The sequence below is a fragment of the Phoca vitulina genome, unplaced genomic scaffold (assembly GCF_004348235.1).
Source record: "Phoca vitulina isolate PV1807 unplaced genomic scaffold, GSC_HSeal_1.0 scaffold132, whole genome shotgun sequence".
Taxonomy (NCBI): domain Eukaryota; kingdom Metazoa; phylum Chordata; class Mammalia; order Carnivora; family Phocidae; genus Phoca; species Phoca vitulina.
This window is the reverse complement of record NW_022589835.1, coordinates 196,147-219,831: the sequence shown is the minus strand read 5'-3', so window position 1 is coordinate 219,831 and position 23,685 is coordinate 196,147. Positions and strand designations below refer to the sequence as shown.

Sequence of the window (23,685 nt, the reverse complement as noted above, 5' to 3'; positions counted from 1 at the left end):
TGGCAGGATGCAGGGTGTGAGGGTGGGGTGGGGAGGGTGTGGTCAGGTGGGCATGGTCAGAGTGGAGATGGCAGGATGCAGAGAGTGAGGGTAGGGTGGGGACGGAAGGGAGGTGGAAAGGCTGTGGCCAGTGTGGGTGTGGTCACAAAGGGCTGGGTCCCTCTGTGAGTACTGGGGACTCTGGCACAACGGAGCACCTGGGCCGGTTCCAGCACCCTCTGTGGATGTGAAAAGGGGCACCCAGGAGTTGGTTCGTCAGGGGCCCCCATCCCGATGCGCACAGGAAAACCACGTGGGCAAGAAGCTGTGGGTGCAGAATGTTGAAAACACGCGCCCACATCGGACCAGGGTGAAGAGGGGGTAGCTGAGAACAGAACCTGGGCTGAGGGGGGGCGGTCTGAGGAATGTTTCTGAGATGAATTAATGCATGAATGAGTGGGTTCAAAGGGACTTTAATGACATCTCCTTTTGAAATGAGGACAATGAAAGCCCTCCAGGGCCTGGGCTCTCTCCCTGCTTTGGTCTCACTGATGTCCCCCATGGCCAGCTCACTGTCATCACGTCCTAGGGCACACTGTGTCTTCCATCTCAGCCTGAGCTTTGGGGCCGAGGCTGCAAGGAGCCCCACCTGCGTTTAAGGAGAGAGATGTGCACTGGGCCCCTTGGCCATCGCTCAGAGCCCCCCTGACTTCTGGGCCCTGGTGTGTCACTTGAAGCCAGAAGGTCAGACAAGGACTAGAGTGGGTGAGCCAGGGTCACACTGCATCGCCTCCCACCCTGTCTGCTCAGGCTCCCTGCAGCCGGCCAGGACAAGGTACTAGAAGGGCCCTGTGGGCAGCCATGAAAAGAAACCCAAAGAAAACTCCAGGACCCTCCCTAAACTCCACATCCACCCACAAGAAGATTCCTGTCTAAGGAGCAACTTTGAAGGGACGGCCGAATTTCCTGACATCCAAGCCTGTGACGCAGGAGTGAGGGTCATGGACACATGGGCTGATGGCTCTCAGGGTCTTTAAATGTAGGCACTGGCCAGAGCAGAGCCCCGGGCATAGGCGCAGTACAGAAGGGACAGCAGGACAGACACCAAGGCACAGAGGTGCACACCGGTGGGGCTCAGGGGCGCCTCCTCCTCTTCCTCCTCCTCCTCAGGGCCCAGCTCTGGCTCCCCAGCGTCATCATACTCCTCCTCCAGGGCCAGGTTCTGGGACACTCTGGGCCCCTCGTCTTTCTCCCCCATGGGGACAGCTCCGATGTCCTCATAAACACCTTCCGAGGGCAGACTCCCCAACATTCTGGAACCTGCAAAAGCCACACCAGAGCCCTCTAGAAGAGACACTCCCCACAGTCTGGCAACCCCTCCCCAGCCCCCAACTGACCTCCTGTCTGCTGGCCCTGTGGGGTCTCCCATGCATGCAACCTGGCCCTTCTGCTGCAGTCGCCCACCAAGAGCAACATCCCCCACAAGGGGCCACATGCCTCCCCGGACACCCAGGGCTGGTTAGCCCCACCACACAGATGGCCTGAGGAATCAGGACACCACTGGGGACTTGTTCTCACACCCAGGCCACCCTTCAGAAGCAAAGCAAGGCCCAGGATCCCCTGAGTCCCCAGGGTCCAAGAGTGTCACTGAGAAGTCGCCATGCAGTGGGGGTCCAGGTGGGACCGGGCATGCAGAGCAGTTACCAGGACAGAAGGGGCCTGTGATGGGCTGGGGTCTCAGAGTGTGTGCCCCCAGCCTCCCCATCCCGAGCCTTGTGTTCACCTCCCCAACCACACCCACCTACCCTTGCGGGTTCTGCCACGGTACCACTGCACTCCCAGGACCAGGGAGACAATGACCAGAAGGGTGCCGAGGACAAGGCAAAACGTCATGGGCAGGTTCTCGGCCTTGAGGGCAGATGGAGGGGCCAGGGGAGGGCCTGTGGGGACAGTGAGAGGCGGGGTCTCCCTTGTGTGCCTGTGTGCCTGGGGTATTGTGACCTTGGGTCTGGACCACCTGAGGCTCTCAGGGAGGGGGTAGGCACCCAGAGGAGAGATGGCCTTGTGCTCCTCCCCCAGAGATAGCCCCGAGGTCATAGGGCAAGGGTCAGGAGGGAGGGGGCCAGAAGGGAGGCCACAGTGTTCCCAGGTCAAACCCCCCAGTTGGTAAAAGAAAGACCCCAGAGAAGTTGCTGGGCAGGGCCTGGGCCTGCTGTCCCTCCCAATGGCTCTCCACAGAGGAGGATGCACAGCCGTTTTCCTTGAAGGAGGGGGTGGTCCTGGTCCTCCTGACCTTGGCCCGACCAGCCTAAGTAGGGGCTGACTGGAGCCTTGGCACCCACAGGAGACTCCAGGGCACCCCTCTGTGCAGAACCCATTGTAGGGCCCCTCTGAGTTGGGGCCAGACGAGAGCATGAGCTGAGCCCTGAGGGAGAGCACACTACCCGATGTCCATGCCAGTGCTGGTGGCAAGGCCGTGGTTCCCCTGTCACCTGCAAGAGAAATAGGAAGGATCTGAGGGCAAAGTAGGGGAGGCAGCCACAGCCCTGGGCAGCTAGACCCTTACCCAGACCCTCAGGGAAGTGTCCCAGCCCCACTCAGCCTGAGCCAACATGTCATGGGACAACCACAGAGGCAGCCAGAGGAAGCCAGGTTCTGTGGGGATACTCGGAGGAACCCTTCTGGCAACCCCTCCCCAGCCCCCAACAAACCCTCCCACCCCGCCTGTCCCGCTACCCCCTGCCCACTCACGGGAGCAGTGCACGCCCGCATCCTCCTTGTGCCCACAGTCTCCGAGTCCCCATGGCTCTGCGGGACAGCTCCACAAGGATGCCTCGCTGCCACGGCACCCCACCTCATCCAGCCACACAGGCCCCGAGCCTGGCCCGAAGGCGGCCCCCACAAGGGCACCCACAGCCGGGCCACAGCCCAGCTGGCGGCACACAACCTCTGCGTCTGCCAGGTCCCAGGAATCATCACAGATGGTGCCCCAGAAGCCAGCATGCCAGAGCTCCACGCGGCCAGAGCAGTTGTCCTTGCCCCCACGCACACGCAGCATACCCTCCTCTGGAAAAGGGGGCTGTGGTCACTGCAGGGCAAGACCAAGATGAAGAGTGGACAGGGAGATGGACAGAAGGGTACCTGGGCAGCTGTGGGTGGATGAGCAGTTGAGGGTCTCCCCGGAATCCTGTGTCATTTTCTCTGACAATCCTATTGGATTAAGTAGGCACCATCCCACTGTAAATGCCCTGAAAAGCTTCAGAATGCAGTTTGTAGAACCCACATGACCCCCCGGCCCTGAATCATGGATGGGTGGCTTGTCAGAAACCACCAGCATCCCACCTGCACAGGTGATCCAGACCTCCTCTCCAGGGGTGCAGGAATGTGGGTACCATGGTGCCGAGGGGCACTGCCACAGCGTGGAGTTTCTCAGCCTGCGGCACTCGATGTTGTCCACCCAGGAGGTGCCGGAGCCAGTGTGGACGGGCCTGTTCTCTAGCCAGCCTTGCTCCCCACAGCCGAGCTGCTTGCAGATGATGGACAAGGAGATGTCCTTCAGGGCATTACTGCACACGGCGCCCCACGTCCCATTGTAGAACACATCCAGCCACCCAGCACAGTGGTGGATGCCACCTCGCAGCCTCAGAGCCACTGACCCTAGAAGACAAGAGCAGTCAGGCCAGGGGAAATCTCCAAAGGAGAAGGCCAAAATGAGAGGGTCCCAGCACCGGCATCAGTGCTGCTTGGGACATCTAACCCAGGGAGCCCCTGGCATGAACCTTAAATCAATCACGCATCCCCATGACAATCTCCACCCCAGGGATGTAGGTAGCAGTTAACCTCAGGTGACCAGATTTAATCCCCAGCTGTAATGTCTTAGCAGGTGTCAGCTAATTATCCAGAAATCCATCTTTGGAAATCATTCAAAATACAGAATAATCCGGGTGCTAAATGAGAAAAATATGCAGCCAAGAATACTTTATCCACCAAGGCTTCATTCAGAATACAAGGAAAGATAAAAAAAAAAATCCTCCAGGACAAACAGAAACTAAAAGAATTTGTGATCACTAAACCAGCCCTGCAAGAAATATTAAAGGGGATCCTTTAAGCAAAGAGAGAGCCCGAAAGTAACAAAGACCAGAAAAGAACAGAGACAATATACAGAAACAGGGATTTTATAGGTAGTACAATGGCCCTAAATTCATATATTTCAATAGTTACTCTGAATGTAAATGAGCTAAATGAAATGCCCCAATCAAAAGACACAGGGTATTAGATTGGATAAAAAAGCAAGACCCATGATATGCTGTCTGCAAGAGACTCATTTTAGACCTAAAGACACCTCCAGGTTGAAAGCGAAGGGTGGAAAACATGTATCATGCTAATGAACATTAAAAGAAAGCTGGGGTAACAATCCTTATATCAGACAAATTAGATTTTAAAACCAAAGACTAATAAGACATGAGGAAGGACACTATATCCTACTTAAAGGGTCTATCCAACAAGAAGATCTAACAATTGTAAATATCTATGCCCCTAACATTGGAGCAGCCAATTATATAAACCAGTAAATAACAAAATTAAAGAAATACATCAATAATAATACAATAATAGTAGAGGACTTTAACACCCCATTCACCGCAATGGACAAATCATCTAAGCAGAAGATCAACAAAGAAACAAGGGCTTTGAGTGACACACTGGACCAGATGGACTTAACAATATATTCAGAGCATTCCATCCTAAAGCAACAGAATACACATTCTTCTCAAATGCACATGAAACATTCTCCAGAATAGATCACATACTGGGTCACAAATCAGGTCTCAGCTGGTACCAAAAGATTTGGATCATTCCCTGCAACAGTACATTAAAACAATTATTCACCACAACCAAGTGGGATTTATTACTGGGCTGCAAGGGTGGTTCAATATCCACAAATCAATCAATGTGATACACTATATTAATAAAACAAAGGAAAAGAACCATATGTCCTCTCAATAGATGCAGAAAAAGCATTTGACAAAGTATAGCATCCTTTTTTTTTTTTTTTTTTTTTAAGATTTTATTTATTTATTTGAGAGAGAGAATGAGATGAGATAGCATGAGAAGGGGGAGGGTCAGAGGGAGAAGCAGACTCCCTGCTGAGCAGGGAGCCCGATGCGGGACTCGATCCCAGGACTCCAGGATCATGACCTGAGCCGAAGGCAGTGGCTTAACCAACTGAGCCACCCAGGCACCCTAGCATCCTTTTTTGATTAAAATTCTTCACAGTGTAAGGAGGGAACATACCTCAATATCATAAAAGCCACATATGAAAAGTCCACAGTGAATATCATTCTCAATGGGGAAAACCTGAGCACTTTTCCCCTAAGGTCAGGAACACGGCAGGGATGCCCACTATCACCACTGCTATTCAACATAGTATTAGAAGTCCTAGCCTCAGCAATCAGACAACAAAAAGAAATAAGAGGCATCCAAATCAGCAAAGAAGAAGTCAAACTCTCACTCTTTGCAGACGACATGATACTCTATGTGGAAAACCCAAAAGACTCCACCGCAAAATTGCTAGAACTCATTGCTAGGAATTCAGCAAAGTGGCAGGATATACAATGAATGCACAGAAGTCAGTTGCAGTTCTATACACTAACAATGAGACAGAAGAAAGAGAAATTAAGGAGTCAATCTCATTTACAATGACACCAAAAACCATAAGATACCTAGGAATAAACCTAACCAGAGAGGTAAAAGATCTGTACTCTGAAAAGTATAAAACACTCATGAAAGAAATTGAGGAATACGCAAGGAAATGGAAAAACATTCCATGCTCATGGATTGGAAGAACAAACACTGTTAAAATGTCTATGCTACCCAAAGCGATCTATGCGTTCAATACAATCCTTATCAAAATACTATCAAGTTTTTTCTCAGAGCTGAAACAAATAATCCTAAAATTTGTATGGAACCAGAAAAGACCCCAAGTAGCCAGGGGAATGTGGAAAAAGAAAACCAAAGCTAGGGGCATCACAGTTCTAGACTTCAAGCTGTATTACAAAGCTGTGATCATCAAGACAGTATGGTACTGGGACAAAAACAGACACATAGATCAATGGAACAGAATAGAGAACCCAGAAATCGACCCTTAACTCTGTGGTCAACTAATCTTCAACATAGCAGGAAAGAATATCCAATAGAAAAAAGACAGTCTAGGGGCGCCTGGGTGGCTCAGTCGTTAAGCGTCTGCCTTCGGCTCAGGTCATGATCCCAGGGTCCTGGGATCGAGCCCTGCATCGGGCTCCCTGCTCCACAGGAGGCCTGCTTCTCCCTCTCCCAGTCCCCCTGCTTGTGTTCCCTCTCTCACTGTCTCTCTCTCTGTCAAATAAATAAAAAATCTTTAAAAAAAAAAAAAGAAAAAAGAAAAAGACAGTCTCTTCAACATATGGTATTGGGAAAACTGGACAGCCACAAGCAGAAGAATGAAACTGGACCATTTCCTTACACCATACACAAAGATAAACTCAAAATGGATGAAAGACCTAAATGTGAGACAAGAATCCATCAAAATCCTAGAGGAGAACATAGGCAGTAACCTCTTCAACAATGGCCACAGTGACTTCTTTCAAGACACATCACCAAAGGCAAGGGAAACAAAGAAAAAAGTGAACTATTGGGACTTCATCAAGATAAAAAGCTCCTGCACAGCAAAGGAAACAGTCAACAAAACCAAAAGACAACCCACGGAATGGGAGAAGATATTTGCAAATGACATATAAGACAAAGGGCTAGTATCTAAGATCTATAAAGAACTTCTCAAATTCAAAACCCAAAGAACAAATAATCCAGTCAAGAAATGGGCAGAAGACATGAAAAGACATGTCTCCAAAGAAGACATACAAATAGTCAACAGACACATGAAAAAAATGTTCAACATCATTGGCATCAGAGAAATACAAATAAAGACCACAATGAGATACCACCTCACACCAGTCAGAATGGCTAAAATTAACAAGTCAGGAAACATCAAATGTTGGCGAGGATGCGGAGAAAGGGGAAACCCTCTTACACTGTTAGTGGGAATGCAAGCTGGCACGGCCACTCTGGAAAACAGTATGGAGGTTCCTCAAAAAGTTAAAAATAAAGCTATCCGATGACCCAGCAATTGCACTACTGGGTATTTACCCCAAAGATACAAATGTAGTGATCCAAAGGGGCACCTGCACCCCAATGTTTATAGCAGCAATGTCCACAATAGCCAAACTATGGAAAGAGTCCAGATGTCCATCGACAGATGAATGGATAAAGAAGATGTGGTTCATATCTACAATGGAATATTACTTGGCCACCAAAAAGATTGAAATCTTGCCATTTGCAACAACTGGATGGAACTAGAGGGTATTTTGCTAAGCAAAGTAAGTCAGTCAGAGAAAGACAATTATCATATGATCTCACTCATATGTGGAATTTAAGAAACAAAATAGATGAACATAAGGGAAGAGAGGAAAAAATAAAACAAAACAATATCAGAGAGAGAGACAAACCATAAGAGACTCTTAACTATAGGAAACAAACTGAGGGTTGCTGGAGGGGAAGGGGGTGGGGGGATGGGGTAATTGGGTGATGGGTATTAGGAGGGCATGTGATGGAATGAGCAACTGGGTGTTATATAAGACTGATGAATCACTGAACTCTACCTCTCAAACTAAAATGGAGTATATATGTTCATTGAATTTAAATTAAAAAAAACAGAGTACAGAATAATCCTTGTGCACAAGATGATCAATGTAGCAGTGATTATAAAAACTTAAAAAATTGAAAAACAGGAATGAGTGCAGTTTCATGTTCAGAGAGCATCAACCCTGGCTGGTCATGGCCCAAGTACCATCACATTACCCTCAAGCAGGGCAACTCCAACAACACTGAGATGTCTTAAGTAAACCATAATATCACCACTAATAAAGCATTAGACAATCCTTTAAAATTATGTTATGAGAGTCCACAATACATTAAAAATACCTCTGCAGGATATGAATTGCACGTGATGGGGCCATAACAAATTAAAATTTAAATAAGCTTTTAAAAAATGCTTGAAGGATGTACATCCATGACAGATTACCAAAGTGGCCCCTAAGATATCCTGCTGTACCCACACTCCTTGAAATGAGTCTGGGCTGACCCCCTGAATCTGGGCTGGCCTTGGGACTTCAGCCAACTGACCAAATGGGGTAAGAGTGACCCACGCCTGTCCCAGGCCTGGGCGTCACACACATGCCTGGCCTGCTTTGGCTCTCGCTTTTGGAACATTGCTTCCACGTTGAATCATAACAGAAACAGAGCGTCCCCCACCCCTGCCAACAACCAGTTCCCAGCAGCAGAGTCCTATCAGTCAGCAAGTGATCAGCTGCCTGAGGGAGCCCCTGAGACAGAAGAAGGAAGGCAAACTTGCCAAGTTGAAATGCACATCCAAGAACTTTTGTTGACACACAAGCAAATCAGTGATGTATACAAAACCTAGAGACACTCCCCCAGAATATATGAGAAAAGACCAGAGCCCCCCCCAAAAAAATAATGAATAAAAAGGACAAGGAAGATCTAAAATAATGAGCTGAAATTGAAAGACACACAAGGATTGAAACAGAGCGATCATCTGAGACATCAGATGAGGAAAACTTTCCTAAAGCAAAACCAGTAAGAAGAAAGCACAGTGAACGCTCAACTCCGTCATGGAGGGCAGCCCTGCGCAGACCCCTCACAGGCTCACACCCCCCAATAAATGACACTCTGTCCCTCGGGAATGACCACACCCACACACTACCAATATAAAGAGCCTCAGATATGCATAAGCTTTCATACACCACCTTTTAAGCATTCTGGAAAAAGTCCTCCAGAACACTGAAATAAGGGTCCAAAGAGTTTGAGACAGAGAAAGCTCACACACAAATGTGAGCTGAGCCTGTGAGCAGGGGTGACAGACCCCAGGCAATGCTGGTCCGGGACCGCCAGCTCCATCTGAGCAGACCCACACCCTCCCCCCCGCGGGGGTCTCCTGTCCCCCCCCCCTTCTCCCCCCCGCCAGGGTCTCCTGTCTACCCCACACACACACCCCCCTCCGGGGTCTCCTGTCCACCCCCCACCCCACCCCCCACCGGGGTCTCCTGTCCACCCCTCCCCGTGCCCCCACCCCCGGCAGCGTAAGGTTGCTCTGGCCGGCAGCATCATTGGAGCAAGAGAACGCTGTCCAATACACCGTGGAGCTCTCCATGCCGGGAAGAGACGTTAGTGGAATCCGTGGAAGGCAAGTGTGCGAGATGTTATGCACTAGGACAGCGCGACCATTCCATATCCAGCTGCCCCATGAAGACAGTCAACTAACAGGACCGACCTGAGCAGATGACGCCGGCGTCCTCCTTGTGCCCGCAGTCCTGCTGGCCCCAGCCCCCCGACGGGCACTGCCACAGCGCAGACTCGTGGCCGCTGCAGCCCAGCTGGTCCATCCAGATGCGCCCCGACCCCGCACCGAAGGGCGCGGCCCCCAGGGCGCGGAGGGCTTGGCCACAGCCCAGCTGCCGGCAGACCACGTGGGCGTCCCGCAGGTCCCAGCCGTCGTCACACACGGTGCCCCACGTGCCCCAGTGCAGCACCTCCACGCGCCCCGCACAGCGGTGGGGCCCGGCGGCCAGCCGCACCCGCCGGCTCCCTGCGGAGACACGCGGAGTCAGGGCAGCCGGCCCGCGGGCTAGGGGCGGGCGGCGCGGGCACTCACTCACCCGAGCACACGACGCCCGCGTCCCGCGAGGCCCCCGAGGGTACCAGCGGGGATGCGGACACGTTGCACTGGGTCAGGCGGTTCTCGGTGCCCCGACAGCGCGCGCGGCTCAGCCCCACCGGGACCGCCCCGCGCCTGGGCGCAGGAGCGTCGTAGGCCCGGTCAGCCTGTCCGCACCCCAGCTGCCTGCACACCACGCGGGCGCCGCTCAGGTCCCACGCGTCGTCCAGGACGCGGCCCCACACCCCGTCCAGGGAGACCTCCGCGCGGCCATCGCAGCGGCTCTGTCCATCCCTCAGCCGCAGGGCGTGGAGGAGACCTGGGGAGGACGCACGCAGGGACAAGGGGTCAGGGGGAGACAACCCCCAGCTCCCAGCAGAACCCCGCCCACTCCCAGCCTCCCTCAGCCCGCAGCTCTTGCGGACCCACCTGAGCAGACCGCTGCAGCCGCGTTTCCCAGCGCACAGGCCCCGGCCCCCAGGGTGCTTACTGGGCAATTCCACAAATAGGGTTCTGTCCCCACACAGTGAAACACATCAGGCCAGATGGGAGCATCCCCGTTCCCAAAGTGGCCTCCTCGGGGTGTGGCCTCCGCACTACCGCAGTTGAGCTGGTGGCAGAGGACGGTGGCATCTGCTAAGTCCCAGTGGGCAGCACAGAGGGGTGCCCAGGCCCCCTGCACTTGGAGCTCCACGCGCCCCTCACAGCTGCTGCTGCCGTTAACCAACCGGAACTCTGAAGAGGGGAGTGGGAGTCAGCGTCCCCCTCAGCCACAGACCAGCTTCTTTCCTTTGCACCCAGTGCGCTGGCCACAGCCATGCCCTTGCCTCACTAGCTCCCTCCCTACCTCAGCCTCAGCATCCAGATCCTGCCTCTGCAGATGTGCCCACAGACTATGGTGTAGCCACGGCGGGGGGCACAAGCCTCTCCTCCCCCTCAACCCACAGAAGCAACACTTCCTCAACCAGGAACACGCCCTTCTGGCCAGAGGCACCTTTATGAGCCTACTTTAGAGACCCCAGAGGGAGTCACCAAGGGAGGCTGGCAGGGAAGTCTACCTGAGGCTACCCTCCCAGCCTCACCTGAGCACCTGAGCCCGGCATCCTGGCGGTGCCCACACTGGTGCCCAGGCCCCCGGGGGCAGTGGAACAGCAGAGACTCATTGCCTGCACAATGGAAGGCCTGTGTCCACACAGGCCCAGAACCCTGGCCGAAGTGGGCGCCCCCGGGAGTGGACACAGCCGAGCCGCACTGCAGCTCCCGGCACACGACGTGAGCCGTTGCCTGGTCCAGGTCAGCGTCACAGACAGTGCCCCAGCTCAGGCCACGCCTCACTTCCAGACGCCCGGCACACGGGTGCTCACCGCCCTCCAACCGGGCTTCCATGTGTCCTGGGGGAGGACACAAACTCTCAGTTAGGGATGAGTGTTCTCAGGTGAACAATTCAGCCACCTCCCTGGGCCACAGGAGGCTCCAGCCAGGGTAGACAATCTGTAACCAGGCAGTGGGTCTGCAAACCCTGGGCAGAAACTGATAGCCCATACACCCTCCACCTAGAACAGAGCAGGAGTCCCTGGTCACTTCCCTGAGATCAGAGGTCAGAGTCACCTCCTCCAGGTGCCCGCAGGTGTCACACAGCCTCTGCCTGCCCAGGGCAGGGGCATCAAGACCCTGTATAGTCTTGGAAGCCAGGTCAAGGCACCCCTCCGGCCCAGATCACTGCCTTCTTGGGGGCACCAAGGAAGGTGGCCCATCCACCTCACTTTAGCCTTTCCTAATTCCCAGAACACAGGCAGGATCTATGAGGGCCAACTCACTTGCCCATCTGAGACAGGACTGGGAGGGGGCAACCACCAGCCAGCTGACTCATGTTGTGAGGCGACAATCACAGCTCAACCAGCGCAGATGCTGCAGGACAGCCAGGACCCCAGCTGGCCCCGGGGTTCTGAGCCAGGACACCTCTGCGGGGACTCACACACAGGGGATCTGGTGAGGCACATGGTGAGCCACCCAAGAGCGCCTCCTGTGCTCTCACCTCCGGGCCTCTGTGAGCTAGAGAACGCCAGATGGTCACAGTGCCTGCCCTCACCTGTCCAGCCCATGCCTAATCCATCTGAGACACCAAGCTGCCCGGGTGTCAGGAGGAGATGGGTCTGCGAGAGCTGAGACCACTCCCAGCAGCTCCTTCCCCAGGGGTGTGCGCCCTGAGACTCAGGCGGGCCGCGCGTGGGGCCTCACCTGAGCAGACGACCTCCGCGTCCTGCTGGAAGTCACAACCACTGCGGAGATTATTGTTGAGTCTGCAGTTCCGGATGGTGGGCTCAGTGCCCCTGCACGTCATGTACTTCCTGACGACCCCCACGTCTTGGCGGGGGGCCTGAAGCACAGGCCCACACCCCAGCTCCCGGCAGAACACCATGGCCTCCTCCTCATGCAGGCCGCAGAGGCGATCCACCCCATTCACATTCCTGATCTCGGGGAGTCCAGAGCAGGGGCTGCGGCCCTTTACCAGCCGGATCTCCCGGAAGGTGCCATCTGAGAAGCACAGGCCCACGTGACAGAAGGTGGGGACTCTGCTGGCCGCATGGCCACTCAGAGCCTCTGGCCTGTCTCGATGACCAGACTCCATTTGGGTGTGGCAGTCCCTACGCTGGGCCTGGATCAGAGGCTGCAACCAACCCTGCTCCTTCCAGAGGGTCCAGAAGGCCCTTTCTGAGAGCAGCCAGTCACAAAGCCCTCCCCCCCACCCCTCAGAGGGACCTGTGCCTGGCTTAATACTCTGCTGTCACTGTCTTGAAAATCTTGTTGTTTTGAACAAGGGTCCCTGCATTTTCTCTTTATACTGGGCCCCATTAACCATGTAGTGGGTCAGCTTCACAGACAGGAGGCTATGGGGCGCCTCACAAGTTCACAAGTGCCCAGAGACAGCAGAAGACCCTCAAGATAGACCTCAAAGGGAAAGCATTTGCCTCCTCATCATTTTTGAAATCATGTTTAAATACCTAATGTTAAACACCGACAGGCACCCTCAGGTGTCTAGAAGACAGGGTGGTCCCTAGCCCCCACCCGTCTGTCCGTTTCCTGCTTCTCCACATTCCCACATTGCTGTCGTACTTCTTTATTTACTCTGTTTCCCCCTAGGAGAGTACAGGCTCCATGCAGCAGGATTTTTGTCTGATTTATTCACAGCTGCGTCCCCAGCACCCAGAATAGTGCCTTGCAAATAAGCACTTGTTGGGACTGCTAACAGAAGGAATGAAAGAGTCATGAGAGGCTGGAAAGCTTTACAGGTGGGGATGGTTCCCATGCCCAGTAAGGAGTGCCCCCCAGACCCTCTCTCCTCCCCCCTCCCCCAGGCCTACCCTCTTCCCCCTCCCCAGCTTCCTCCTGCTCGGACTTACTTGCACACAGAGCAACCGCCACCCACTCGTGAGGGCACTCGCTCCGAGTCCAAGCCCCGAGGCCGCACTCCCAGAAGGAAAGCTCGTCACCCCTGCAGGACACATTGTGGAGCCAGGGCCGCACCATCTCCCCGGGCAACGGGACGTACTTGGGGGCACCCACAGCATGTCCACAGCCCAGCTGCCTGCAGACCACGGATGCCTCCGCCAACGTCCACTCCTGGTTGCACACGTGTCCCCACTGCCCCTTGTGGCGGACCAGCACCACTCCGTCGCAGGAACTGTGTCTGTACGCCAGCCTCAGGTCGCCTGGTCCGCCTACAGAAGGACAGGCCAGCCTCAGAGGGGCCCGGAACCGTCTTTGTGCGGGTGGGGGGAGAGCCGGCTGCAGCTGGGAGGTATAAAGACGCCTGCGTTTGCCCACGGCCACTTCCAAGGTCTTGCTGCGAGGCCTCAGCACAAAGTCAGGTCCCCTGACCCCCCAGTACGGGCAGTCCAGAAAGGTGACGGGGTGGGGTCACACAGAGACCTGCCCACTGCCCCCACGCAGCCCTGCGTCCTTGCCTCCACAGTCCCCCTCCCCCCAACCATGTCCTCCGCTCCCCTCCGAAGCCCTCTGGGGCGCCCTACGATGTAGGTGACCCCACCCCCCAGGCAAGGAAGTCCCTTGTCCTCTGCTGCCTGGAACTGGGGCTGCTCTTCCCACCACCCCACTGCGCCTCCCAATCATTATTTCCCCCCTTCCACTGGCGGGCCTGTGGCCCACCACACGCACCCCACCACTCTCCACTCCCTGCTCACCTCTACCCCACCCCCAGCCAGCGGCCTGTCCTTCCAGTTCCGCTCTCCCAGGCGGCCTCCTCGGGTTTCAGGTCTCGGCAGCTCCCGGGACCAGGACCAAATGGACCACCTCACCAGGACCAGGATGTATTTCCCGAACCACACCCCTTCTAGGCCTCTGCACCCTGGTTTTTCCTGCACAGCCCCTCCCCATCACAGCCCCTTGATCCCCGATTCTCACCAGCCCTTCCTGGGCTGGTGCTGGAGAAACACAACAGCAGTCACGGAGAAGTCTCTGTCCCAGCCTGGGCCACCCCAGACCACCTCCCGGGCCCATCCTGGACTCACAGAGGGAGGAGACAGAGGGCAGACTCCCGCACACAGATCCAGAGGAAGGCACGTCCCTCTCCCCACCGCTCTCACTGACCCCTGAGGGTCTTCATTCATCACTGGTACATCTCTGCTACATCCCCCAGAGCCTCCTCATCCCCTTCCAACCTGTGCATGGGTCTGCATCTCGAACACAAAACGGGATCCCCTCCGGTTTTCCTACACCACTCCCACGGATGGCATCACTGCCCACAGGTTCCTGCCACCACCACCTGGGGTGCCCCTACCGTCCAGCTCTGAGGCCACCTGGGCTGGGCCAGGGATCAGCCTGCCCAGTGAAATGCTCTTCCCTCAGTTTCCAGGGCACTGGACACTGCTACCCTCTCCCGTCTCCCTGTGCGTCTCCCTGTGCGACTCACATGCATGCACACACCCCCACACACTCTCTGACACCAACACTATCACTCACCCAGTCAGAGGCCCCATGTTACTATATGCAGTCCCCCCCCCAGGGGCTTGCTCTCTCACTACCAGCCTTTCCGTGCTGTTCCATCTGGCAGAACCCCCTCTCTACAGCTTGCTGCCCATGATTCTGCCTCTTGGTTTCTGGACCCAGCAGCATCCCACACCCCTGTGCCCCCCACCTTGCTACTGCGACTCCCTGGAACTGTGTCTCTCTTCCACGTCCCAGCACAAGCTGAATGGTCACCCTCACTGCCACGTACAGCTGGCTTTCCACTCCCCCACCAGCCACCCAGCCCCAGGGAAAGGGGATGGAGCAGCCCCTCTGCAGGACCCATCAACACCTCCTGTCCATGGGGATCACTGGGACCTGACACTAGCCATGTCCCCTCATTCCATCCAGGCTCTGACCCAGCCCTGCACCCTGCGTTCACCCTGGAATTTGATCTGCTCAGTCTTTGTTAGAACAAGAGCCTCCAGGGATACACACTTTGGAACCCACATGCCCACTTGCCCCAGGATGACCCATCCACCTCTGGGCTGAGCAAGAGCCAGACAGACAGCTGGTCATAGCAGAAGACCCCCACCCCCCAGGGTCTCAGGCTCTACAGAACCACTGCCTCCAGAAGCTTCCATGGATGAGGGAAGGAGAAACTTACCAATGGGGACTGCCCTGAGAGTGAAGAGAAGATTCCCCAGTCCCAAGGCCCAGAGAATTGTCTTCATGGCCCTGTGACCCCGAGGGCTCAACCAGCTCCAGCCGCTCAACTGGGGCAACACAGAGATTACAGTCAAGAGTCAAATATACAGAAGTAGGAGCCCCCAATGGCCTCCAGGAACCAATGGGGACAGTGAGGGCCTTTCCAGAACCTATCAGGGGTCTGTCTCTCTGTCTCTGAGCAGAGCAACCAATGGCCTTGGCAGCCCTGAGCATTGCCAGGTATGAGCGAGGGGCCCAGGCTGTGGGTTTCCTCCCACACTGATAACTGCTGACAGAGTAGCTTTACTCAGACCCCACAGTCAGACAGGTGGTCCAATCTGCCCACAGCCGCAGCAACAAAGCCCTGTGTCTCTGCCCTCCACCCAGGCCCAGTAGGCTTGGCTCCCCACCACAGACAGTGACACAGTGACACCAGACTTCTGGGGACCAGCAGGGACTGAGTGGAAGCCCCACAGCACCAAAAGAATGAGACAGCCCAGGATAGCCTTTCAAGGCCCCTAAAAACTGAACTGTCATTGGACCTAAAGCCGCAAAAGGACAGAACCTATACTCTGAACCTAAACAGGATGACTACCTGCTGACATGGAAGGGTCTCCCAACATCACAGTCCAGAATACAAGTGAAAATCATCCATCATATGAAAAATCAGGAAAACAACAATTTGATGATAAAATACAATGAACTGATACAAGGTGAAGTTGATCTCAGAACTATCTGCCGAGGATTTTAAAGTAGTCTTCATAAAAGATGCTTCCACAGTAAATTGCAAACTCTTTTGAAACGAATGGGAAAAAAAACAGAAAATCTCAGCAAAGAAATAGAAGTTATAAAAATGAACTACTCATGAGGGTGTGGAAAAATTGGAACATTCATGAGATTGGAAAATGGTGCAGCCACTTTGGAAAACAGTTTGGCAGTTATTCATAATGTTAACCCAGCAATTCCACTCCTAGGTACATATCAAAGAGGAATTAAGTTATGTCCACACAAAAACCTGTATATAAATGTTCATAGCAGCATTATTCATAATAAACAAAAAATAGAAACAAGCTAAATGTACATCAATTGATGAATGGATAAAAAAATGTGGTCTATCCACAACACAGAACATATTCAGCCGTTGAAAGGAAGGAAGGTCTGACACCTGCAACAGTGGAATGAACCTTGGAAACAGTATGCTAAGTGTCAGACAGAAAAGACCACATGTAGGATTCCATTTATATAAAATGTCCTGATTGGGCAAATCCACAGACAGAGAAAGTGAATTAGTGTTTGCCAGGGGCTGGAAGGAGGAGAAAATTGGAAATGACTGCTAATAGGTATGGGGTTTCCTTTGGGGAGATGAAAATGTTCTGAAATCAGCCAGTGGTGAGTGTGGTATAATTCTGAGTATACTAAAAACTACTGGATTATACACTTTTAAAGGATACATCTGTGGTGTATGAGTTATATTCTCAATAAAGCTGTTATCCTTTTAAAGAACCAAATGGAAATTATAGAACTAAAAATACAACTGACTTTTTTTTAAACTCACTAAAAGGGGGCCCCTGGGTGGCTTAGTCAGTGAAGTGTCTGCCTTTGGCTCAGGTCGTGATCTCAGGGTCCTGGGATCGAGTCCCACATTGGGCTCCCTGCTCAGCAGGGAGTCATTTCTCCCTCTCCCTCTGCCCCTCCCCCTGTTCATCCACTCTCTCTCTCTCTCTCTCTCTCTCTCTCTCAAATAAATAAATAAAATCTTTTTTAAAAAAACTCACCCAATGGACTCAAGAATAGAATGGAAATGCCAGAGGACAGCATCCGTCAAACTGAAGACAAATAAATAGAATTTACTTATGTAAACAACAGAGAGAAAATAGACAAAAAAATTAATACAGCCTCAGAGACCTCTGGGACAATAACAAAAGAGATAATATTTCTATCATTGGAGATCTAGGAAGGAGAGGAGAGAAAAGAATGTGAAGAAACCGAAAACTTCCCAAGACATAAACTTACAGATTCAGGAAGTTGAGCAAACTCCAAACAGGATAAACCCAAAGAAATTCACACCAAACCACATCATAAGTAAAATTCTGAAAACTAAGAATTAAAAAAAATCCTAAAAGCAGACAAAGAAAAACAATACATTATCAATAAAGGAAAACCAATTTGAATGATAGCAAATTTCTCATCTAAAATGGAGACCAGTAGGTAATGGAAGACCTGTTTTTAAGAGTTGAAAGAGAGGGTGTGTCAAGCTTGTATGCTACGTCTGTGAAACTATCCTGCAGAAATTATGGGGAAATAAAGACAACCTCAAATGAAGGAAAATAAGAGAACTTCTTGCTAGAAGACATACTGTTACATAATGGCTAAAGAAAACCCTCCAATCAGAAAGCAAATGATTACAAAAAGATGGGACTTTCAGAAAGGAAAGAAGAACAATGAAATGGGTAAAACTAGAAGTGACCGTAATAGATTATCCTTCACTTTGTGAATTTCTTTAATCACATTTTATGTTACAACACCACCTGAAGTGGTGCTCAGTGAATACAGAAGAAATACTCCAGACAGTTCTATGTTTAAAGTAGGAGGGTAAAAAAAAAACTAAATATAAGTAAGGTTTCTATATTTCACTTGAAGTGTTAACATGGCAACACCAGAAGCCTGTTATAAGTTACATACAGTATCATATATAAGTTACATATAAGGTAACCAATAAAAAAATTATACAAAACTCAAAAACATTATAAATACATCAAAATAGAAGTCTGAAAAATGTTCACATAACTCATAGAGAGAGAAGGGGAAAAGAAACAGATACATGAAAACAGGGGAACAAATAGGAAACAAAAAGTAAATGGCAGATATAAGCCCTAAAACATTAGTAATAACTTAGATGTAAATGTTCTAAATACACAAATTAAAAGGCAGATGTTGGGGGCGCCTGGGTGGCTCAGTCAGTTGGGCAGCTGCCTTAGGCTCGGGTCATGATCCCAGGGTCCTGGGATCGAGCCCCACATCGGGCTCCCTGCTTGGGTTAGGGTTAGGGTTAGGGTTAAGGTTGGCAAAGTGAATTTCGGCAGGAGTGGCTATATTGATATCAGAGAAAAATTTCAGATAAAAGAAAATTACTAGGAAGAATAGGGGACATTACATAATAATAAAAAGGATGAATCCACCAAAAAGATAGAACAATCCTAAATGTGTATGTGCCAAACTATAGAACTTCAAAATATATGAAGCAAAAATGGATAAAGCTGAAAAAAGAAATGGACAAATCCACAATTCTACTTGGAGACTTCAAGATGTCTCTCACAACAATTGACAGAACTACTGGAGATAAAATCAGCAAGATCTGGAAGAACTGAACACCATCAACCAATGGATCTAATTCACATCTGCAGAACACTCCACGCAACAAAAGTAGAATACACATTTGTTTCACATACATGGGACATTCACCAAAATTTGTATCTTAGGTCATAAAACAAACCTTAACAAACTTAAAAGAATTTAAATCATACAGAATATATTTTCTGACCATAATAGATTCAAACAAGAACTCAGTAACAGAAAGATAACAGAAAAATCTGCAAACACTTGAAAATTAAACACACTTCTAAATAATCCATGGGTCAATGATGAAGTCTCAAGGGAAATTTTAAAAATACAAAGAAGTGAATGAAAATGAAAACGACATATCAACATTTGGGGGATACAGCTAAAGAAATGCTAAAAGGGAAGTTTACAGTGCTTAATATTTACATGAGAGGAAAGATCTCAAATCCATAAGCTAAATTGTGATCTCAAAAATCTAGGGAGATAAAAGCTAAATAAAGCCAAAGTATGCATAAGGAAAGAAATAATAAAGATAAAATCAGAAATGAATGAAGTTAAAAACAGGAAAACAATTTTAAAAATTAATGAAACAAAAAGCTGGTTTTTTGAAAAAAATAAAAATAAAATAAACCTCTAGCAAGATTAACAAAAATAAAAAATGACCCAAATCAATACCCAGAATAGAAAAAGTGATATACCGGGGGCGCCTGGGTGGCTCAGTTGGTTAAGTGACTGCCTTCGGCTCAGGTCATGATCCTGGAGTCCCGGGATCGAGTCCCGCATCGGGCTCCCTGCTCCGGGGGAGCCTGCTTCTCCCTCTGACCCTCCCCTCTCTCATGCTCTCTCTATCTCATTCTCTCTCTCAAATAAATAAATAAAATCTTTAAAAAAAAAATTAAAAAAAAGAAAAAGTGATATACCAACAGATGCAACAGCCATTGGAAGGATAAGAGAGAAATACTATGGACAACTTTAAACTCATAAATTCAACAACTTAGAAGAGATGGACCAATTCTCTGAAAACCACAAACTACTAAAACTCAGCCAGATGAAACAGATAACTAAAACTATAAAGGAACTAGGTTTTTGTCATCAAAATGTTTCTGAATCCAGAGTTCTCACTGTTAGAGTTGACATTTACAGACCAGCGAGGGCCGGAGGCTGGAATGACCCGCATGGTGGTGGATTAGAGGTGGAGATGTCAGTAAGATCCTGTGCTCAGCATCATCTGGGTACAATGGCTACGTACATAAGTACTGTAGGTGTGTGTGTGTGTGTGTGTGTGTGTGTGTGTGCGTAGGTATGTACAAACACACATGTATGTCTTTGTTCTGCCAACCAAGAGGGCCTGGAAGCCATGGTGCCCCATCAGCAAAGAGCACACCCAGTGCCCAGATCTTGGCATCTAACATCATCCTCAGTCAAAGGAAACAGGACACCTGGGAGAAGCGGCTGATTCTAAGACTGGGGTAGGAAATATATAAGGGCCTGGAGCATCTTGTAATGTCAGAAAGTAAAGAAGTGATCAAAAACAAAAAATAACAGAAAATTGAAAACATTGATGATGAGATATGGCAAAGGTGCATAGGGGCTGACTGAAGGGTTCCCAAAGACCAAAGCTGGAACGATTTGAGCAATGATCAATCAGTCAATATTGGATTATAACCCAAAGGGTAAAATGCACACCTATGAGTCATACTGACATTAAAAAATGACTGAATACATAAAGGAGGAGAAGAGACACATTTCCCATGCAGAAGAAGTCCAAATAATTTGTGTAGATACTCTGCTTTCAAGGAAGGAGCACAGAACTTCCCACTCCTTGAGGGCAGGCCTGCCTAATGTCTTCCTCCAAAGAGTGAAGTATAGAAAGGGGAGAAAAGGAGCAGCTCTTCAATGGGAAGAAACCTGACAAACACAACTCAGCCATGTGAAAAAAGTCAACATCAACAGCCATACACCATCTTGGTATGTGTACTCTTGATCATAAGGGATGAAAATGGCACTTCACCTCTGTGATCTGCCTCCAAAAAAACCCATAACCACGATCTAATGGGAAGAAGATCAGAGAAATTCCAGTAAAAGGGCATCTTACAAATACCTGAGCAGTACTCTTCAAAACTGTCAAGGTCATCAAAACCAAGAAAAATATGAGAAACCATCACAGCCAAGAGCAGCCTAAGGAGACATGCCAACTAAATATAAGGTGGTGTCCCAGATGGGTTCCTAAGACAGGAAAACGACATTAGGTACAAACTAAGGAAATCTGAATAAACTATGGACTTTCATTTATAATAATGTGTCAATATTGGTTCATTAATTGTAGCAAACATACCATATTAATGTAAGATGTATATAATGTATGTGGGCTTTCTGTAGTAGCTTCTCTATTTGTATGCAAATCTAAAACTGTTCTAAAAAATAAAGTCTAAAAATTCCTAAAAAAGAAATCTCTAGGCCAAGATGGTTCCACTGGAGTATTTTACCAGACATTTAAAAAAGAATACACCAATTTCACACAATCTCTTATAAAAATAAGATGGAACACTTTCCAACTCATTTTATAAGACAAGAATTACCCTGAAAGTACAACCAAAGATAGCACTGAAAATGAAAACCACAGACCAATATCTCTAATGAATTTAGATGCAAAATCCTCAACAAAACTTCATCAAACATAATCCAATATATAAAAAGAATAATGCACTATAACTAAGTGGATTTACTCCAAGCATGCAAGATTGATTCTGAAAATCAATCATCATAATTCATCTCATCAACAGGCAAAAGAGGACAAATCTTATGATCATATCAAATGTGCAGGAAAAGCTTGACAAAATTCACACCCTATTCAGGATAAATAAAAAACTCTCAGGAAACTAGGAATAGAGGGGAACTTTCTCAATCTCATAAAGAATATCTACCAAAAATTCTCTGCAATTAACATCATCATTAATGCTGAAAGACTGAATGTCCTCCCTTAAGATCAGGAATTCAGTGTAGTGATGCCCATTCTCAGCACCCTCACTCAACATAGCACTGGAAGTTCCAGCCAGAGCAACAGGGCAAGAAAAAGAACTAAAAGCATACATGTTGGAAAGGAAGAAATAAAAAATATCTCTATTTACAGATGACATAATTATTTATGTAGAAAATCCCAAGAAGTCTCCAAAAATAAAACCCTTAGAAGTAGTAAGTGGATTCAACGAGATCATAGGACACAAGATCAAACACAAAAATCAGGTGCATTTCTACACACTAACAATGACCAGGTGGAACCCTCAATAAAAAATGTAATACAATTTATAATTTCTCTAAAGAAATGAACTCAACCTAACCCTCATATCTTATACAAAAATTAATTCAAAATGAATGATGGGCTTAAATGTCAAATGTAAAACTATAAACCTTCTAGAAAAAAAATTATAAAATCTTTGGGACCTACGATGAGGCAAAGCATTCTTAATTTGAAACCAAAACAAAATTCTACAAAAAGTTATATTGGACCTTGTAAAAATTAAAAATCTTTGCTTTGTGAAAGTTTTGTGAAAATACTTATCCACTGGGAGAAAATATTTGCAAATCACATATTCAACGCAAGACTTGCATTCAAAGTATTTTTTAAAAACTCTAAAAACTCAACATGAAAAAATATTCAATTAGAAAATAGGAATGCATAGTCATTTCACCAAAGAGGACATAGAGATGTGTCATATAAGAACATGAAACGATGTTCACCTTCATTAGCCGTTAAGTAAATGCAAACTAAAACACAATAAGATATCACTACAGAACTACCAGAATGGCTTTTAAAAAAATTAGTGGTAATACCAGATGCTGGCAAGAAGTAGAGGAACTAAATCACTCACACATTGCTGGTGGGAATGTAAATGGTACAGCCACAGCCACTCTAAATAATCTGGCCTTTTCTTTCTAACCTGAAAACTAGACTTGCCATATGACTCAGTGACTACACTGCTGGGCACTGACCCCAGAGCAGCGAAAACTTACCTTCATGCAGAAATTTGTCTCTAAGGCTCACAGCAGCTTTATTCATGGTAGCTGGAGACTGGGAATTACTTAATGCCTCTCCAAGGTTCAACAGTTAAATTGTGGTGCATCCAATGCATGGAACACTACTCAGCAATAAAAAAGGACTGAGCTATTGATACACACAAAACAACCTGGATGAACGAACCTCAAAGAAATTATGCTGAATGAAAAAAGCAATCTCAAAAGGATACATATTGCATGATCCCATTTATATAACATTTCTGAAATAACAACAGAGACGAAGAACAGATTAGTGGGCTCGGTACGTGAGGGTGTAGGGGTGTGACTAGAAAGGGGCAGCACCAGGGAGTCAGTGTGATTCCTGTGGTACTCACCTGAGCAAACATATGTGATGTGACTGTGAGTTACATGGACACACACGAGAACGTGCACAGCCAGTGAAATCTGATAGTCTAGGGACTGTACCCATGTGGATTTCCTGCACTGTTTACAGTTTGGGACTATTATAAATAAATCTATTAAGAACATTCTTGTGGGGCGCCTGGGTGGCTCAGTCAGTTAAGTCTCTGCCTTCGGCTCAGGTCATGATCCCAGGGTCCTGGGATTGAGCTCCGCATCGGGCTCCCTGCTCAGCGGGAAGCCTGCTTCTCCCTCTCCCACTCCCCCTGCTTGTGTTCCCTCTCTCGCTGTGTCTCTCTCTGTCAAATAAATAAAATCTTAAAAAAATAAATAAAAATAAAATTTATGAAATATATTCATACGTTTGCCAATCTAAAGAATTCTGGTGTAATAGAGAGTGCGCCACTGGTTACTACTAACGTTTCACCAGAGACTGAGATTTCTAAGAATTAAAATTCTGCCACATGGAATTGGGACTGCTACAAAATGATAACAAAAACAACTCCGTGTGTGAGAAG

At 49.1% G+C, this 23,685-nt stretch overlaps 2 protein-coding genes across 3 annotated transcripts in view; both read right to left on the bottom strand.

Moving 5' to 3' along the window:
• LOC116628819 (scavenger receptor cysteine-rich domain-containing protein SCART1-like) overlaps positions 1-23,685 on the bottom strand; it is a 96,399-nt gene that overhangs the window by 3,547 nt on the left and 69,167 nt on the right. Inside the window, exons 3-12 of one of the 2 annotated variants that reach the window (XM_032399150.1) lie at positions 13,144-13,461; positions 11,981-12,277; positions 9,744-10,061; positions 9,359-9,673; positions 3,322-3,636; positions 3,121-3,189; positions 2,731-3,045; positions 2,424-2,471; positions 1,785-1,919; positions 1,105-1,299 (exon numbers count right to left, since the gene is read on the bottom strand). In XM_032399150.1, coding sequence (XP_032255041.1) covers positions 1,105-1,299; positions 1,785-1,919; positions 2,424-2,471; positions 2,731-3,045; positions 3,121-3,189; positions 3,322-3,636; positions 9,359-9,673; positions 9,744-10,061; positions 11,981-12,277; positions 13,144-13,270 — 2,134 coding nt within the window. In that variant the 5' untranslated portion in view covers positions 13,271-13,461. Of the gene's footprint in view, positions 1-54; positions 1,300-1,784; positions 1,920-2,423; positions 2,472-2,730; positions 3,046-3,120; positions 3,190-3,321; positions 3,637-9,358; positions 9,674-9,743; positions 10,062-11,980; positions 12,278-13,143; positions 13,462-23,685 lie in introns of those variants that run through there. The other variant, XM_032399151.1, reaches the window with a different exon arrangement.
• Positions 10,055-12,040, bottom strand: LOC116628823 (scavenger receptor cysteine-rich domain-containing protein SCART1-like). Its single transcript, XM_032399156.1, has 2 exons — positions 10,825-12,040; positions 10,055-10,477 (listed from the first exon to the last, which is right to left on the bottom strand). The coding sequence occupies exons 1-2, from the start codon at positions 11,126-11,128 to the stop codon at positions 10,146-10,148; spliced, it is 636 nt and encodes a 211-aa protein (XP_032255047.1). The 5' UTR covers positions 11,129-12,040; the 3' UTR covers positions 10,055-10,145.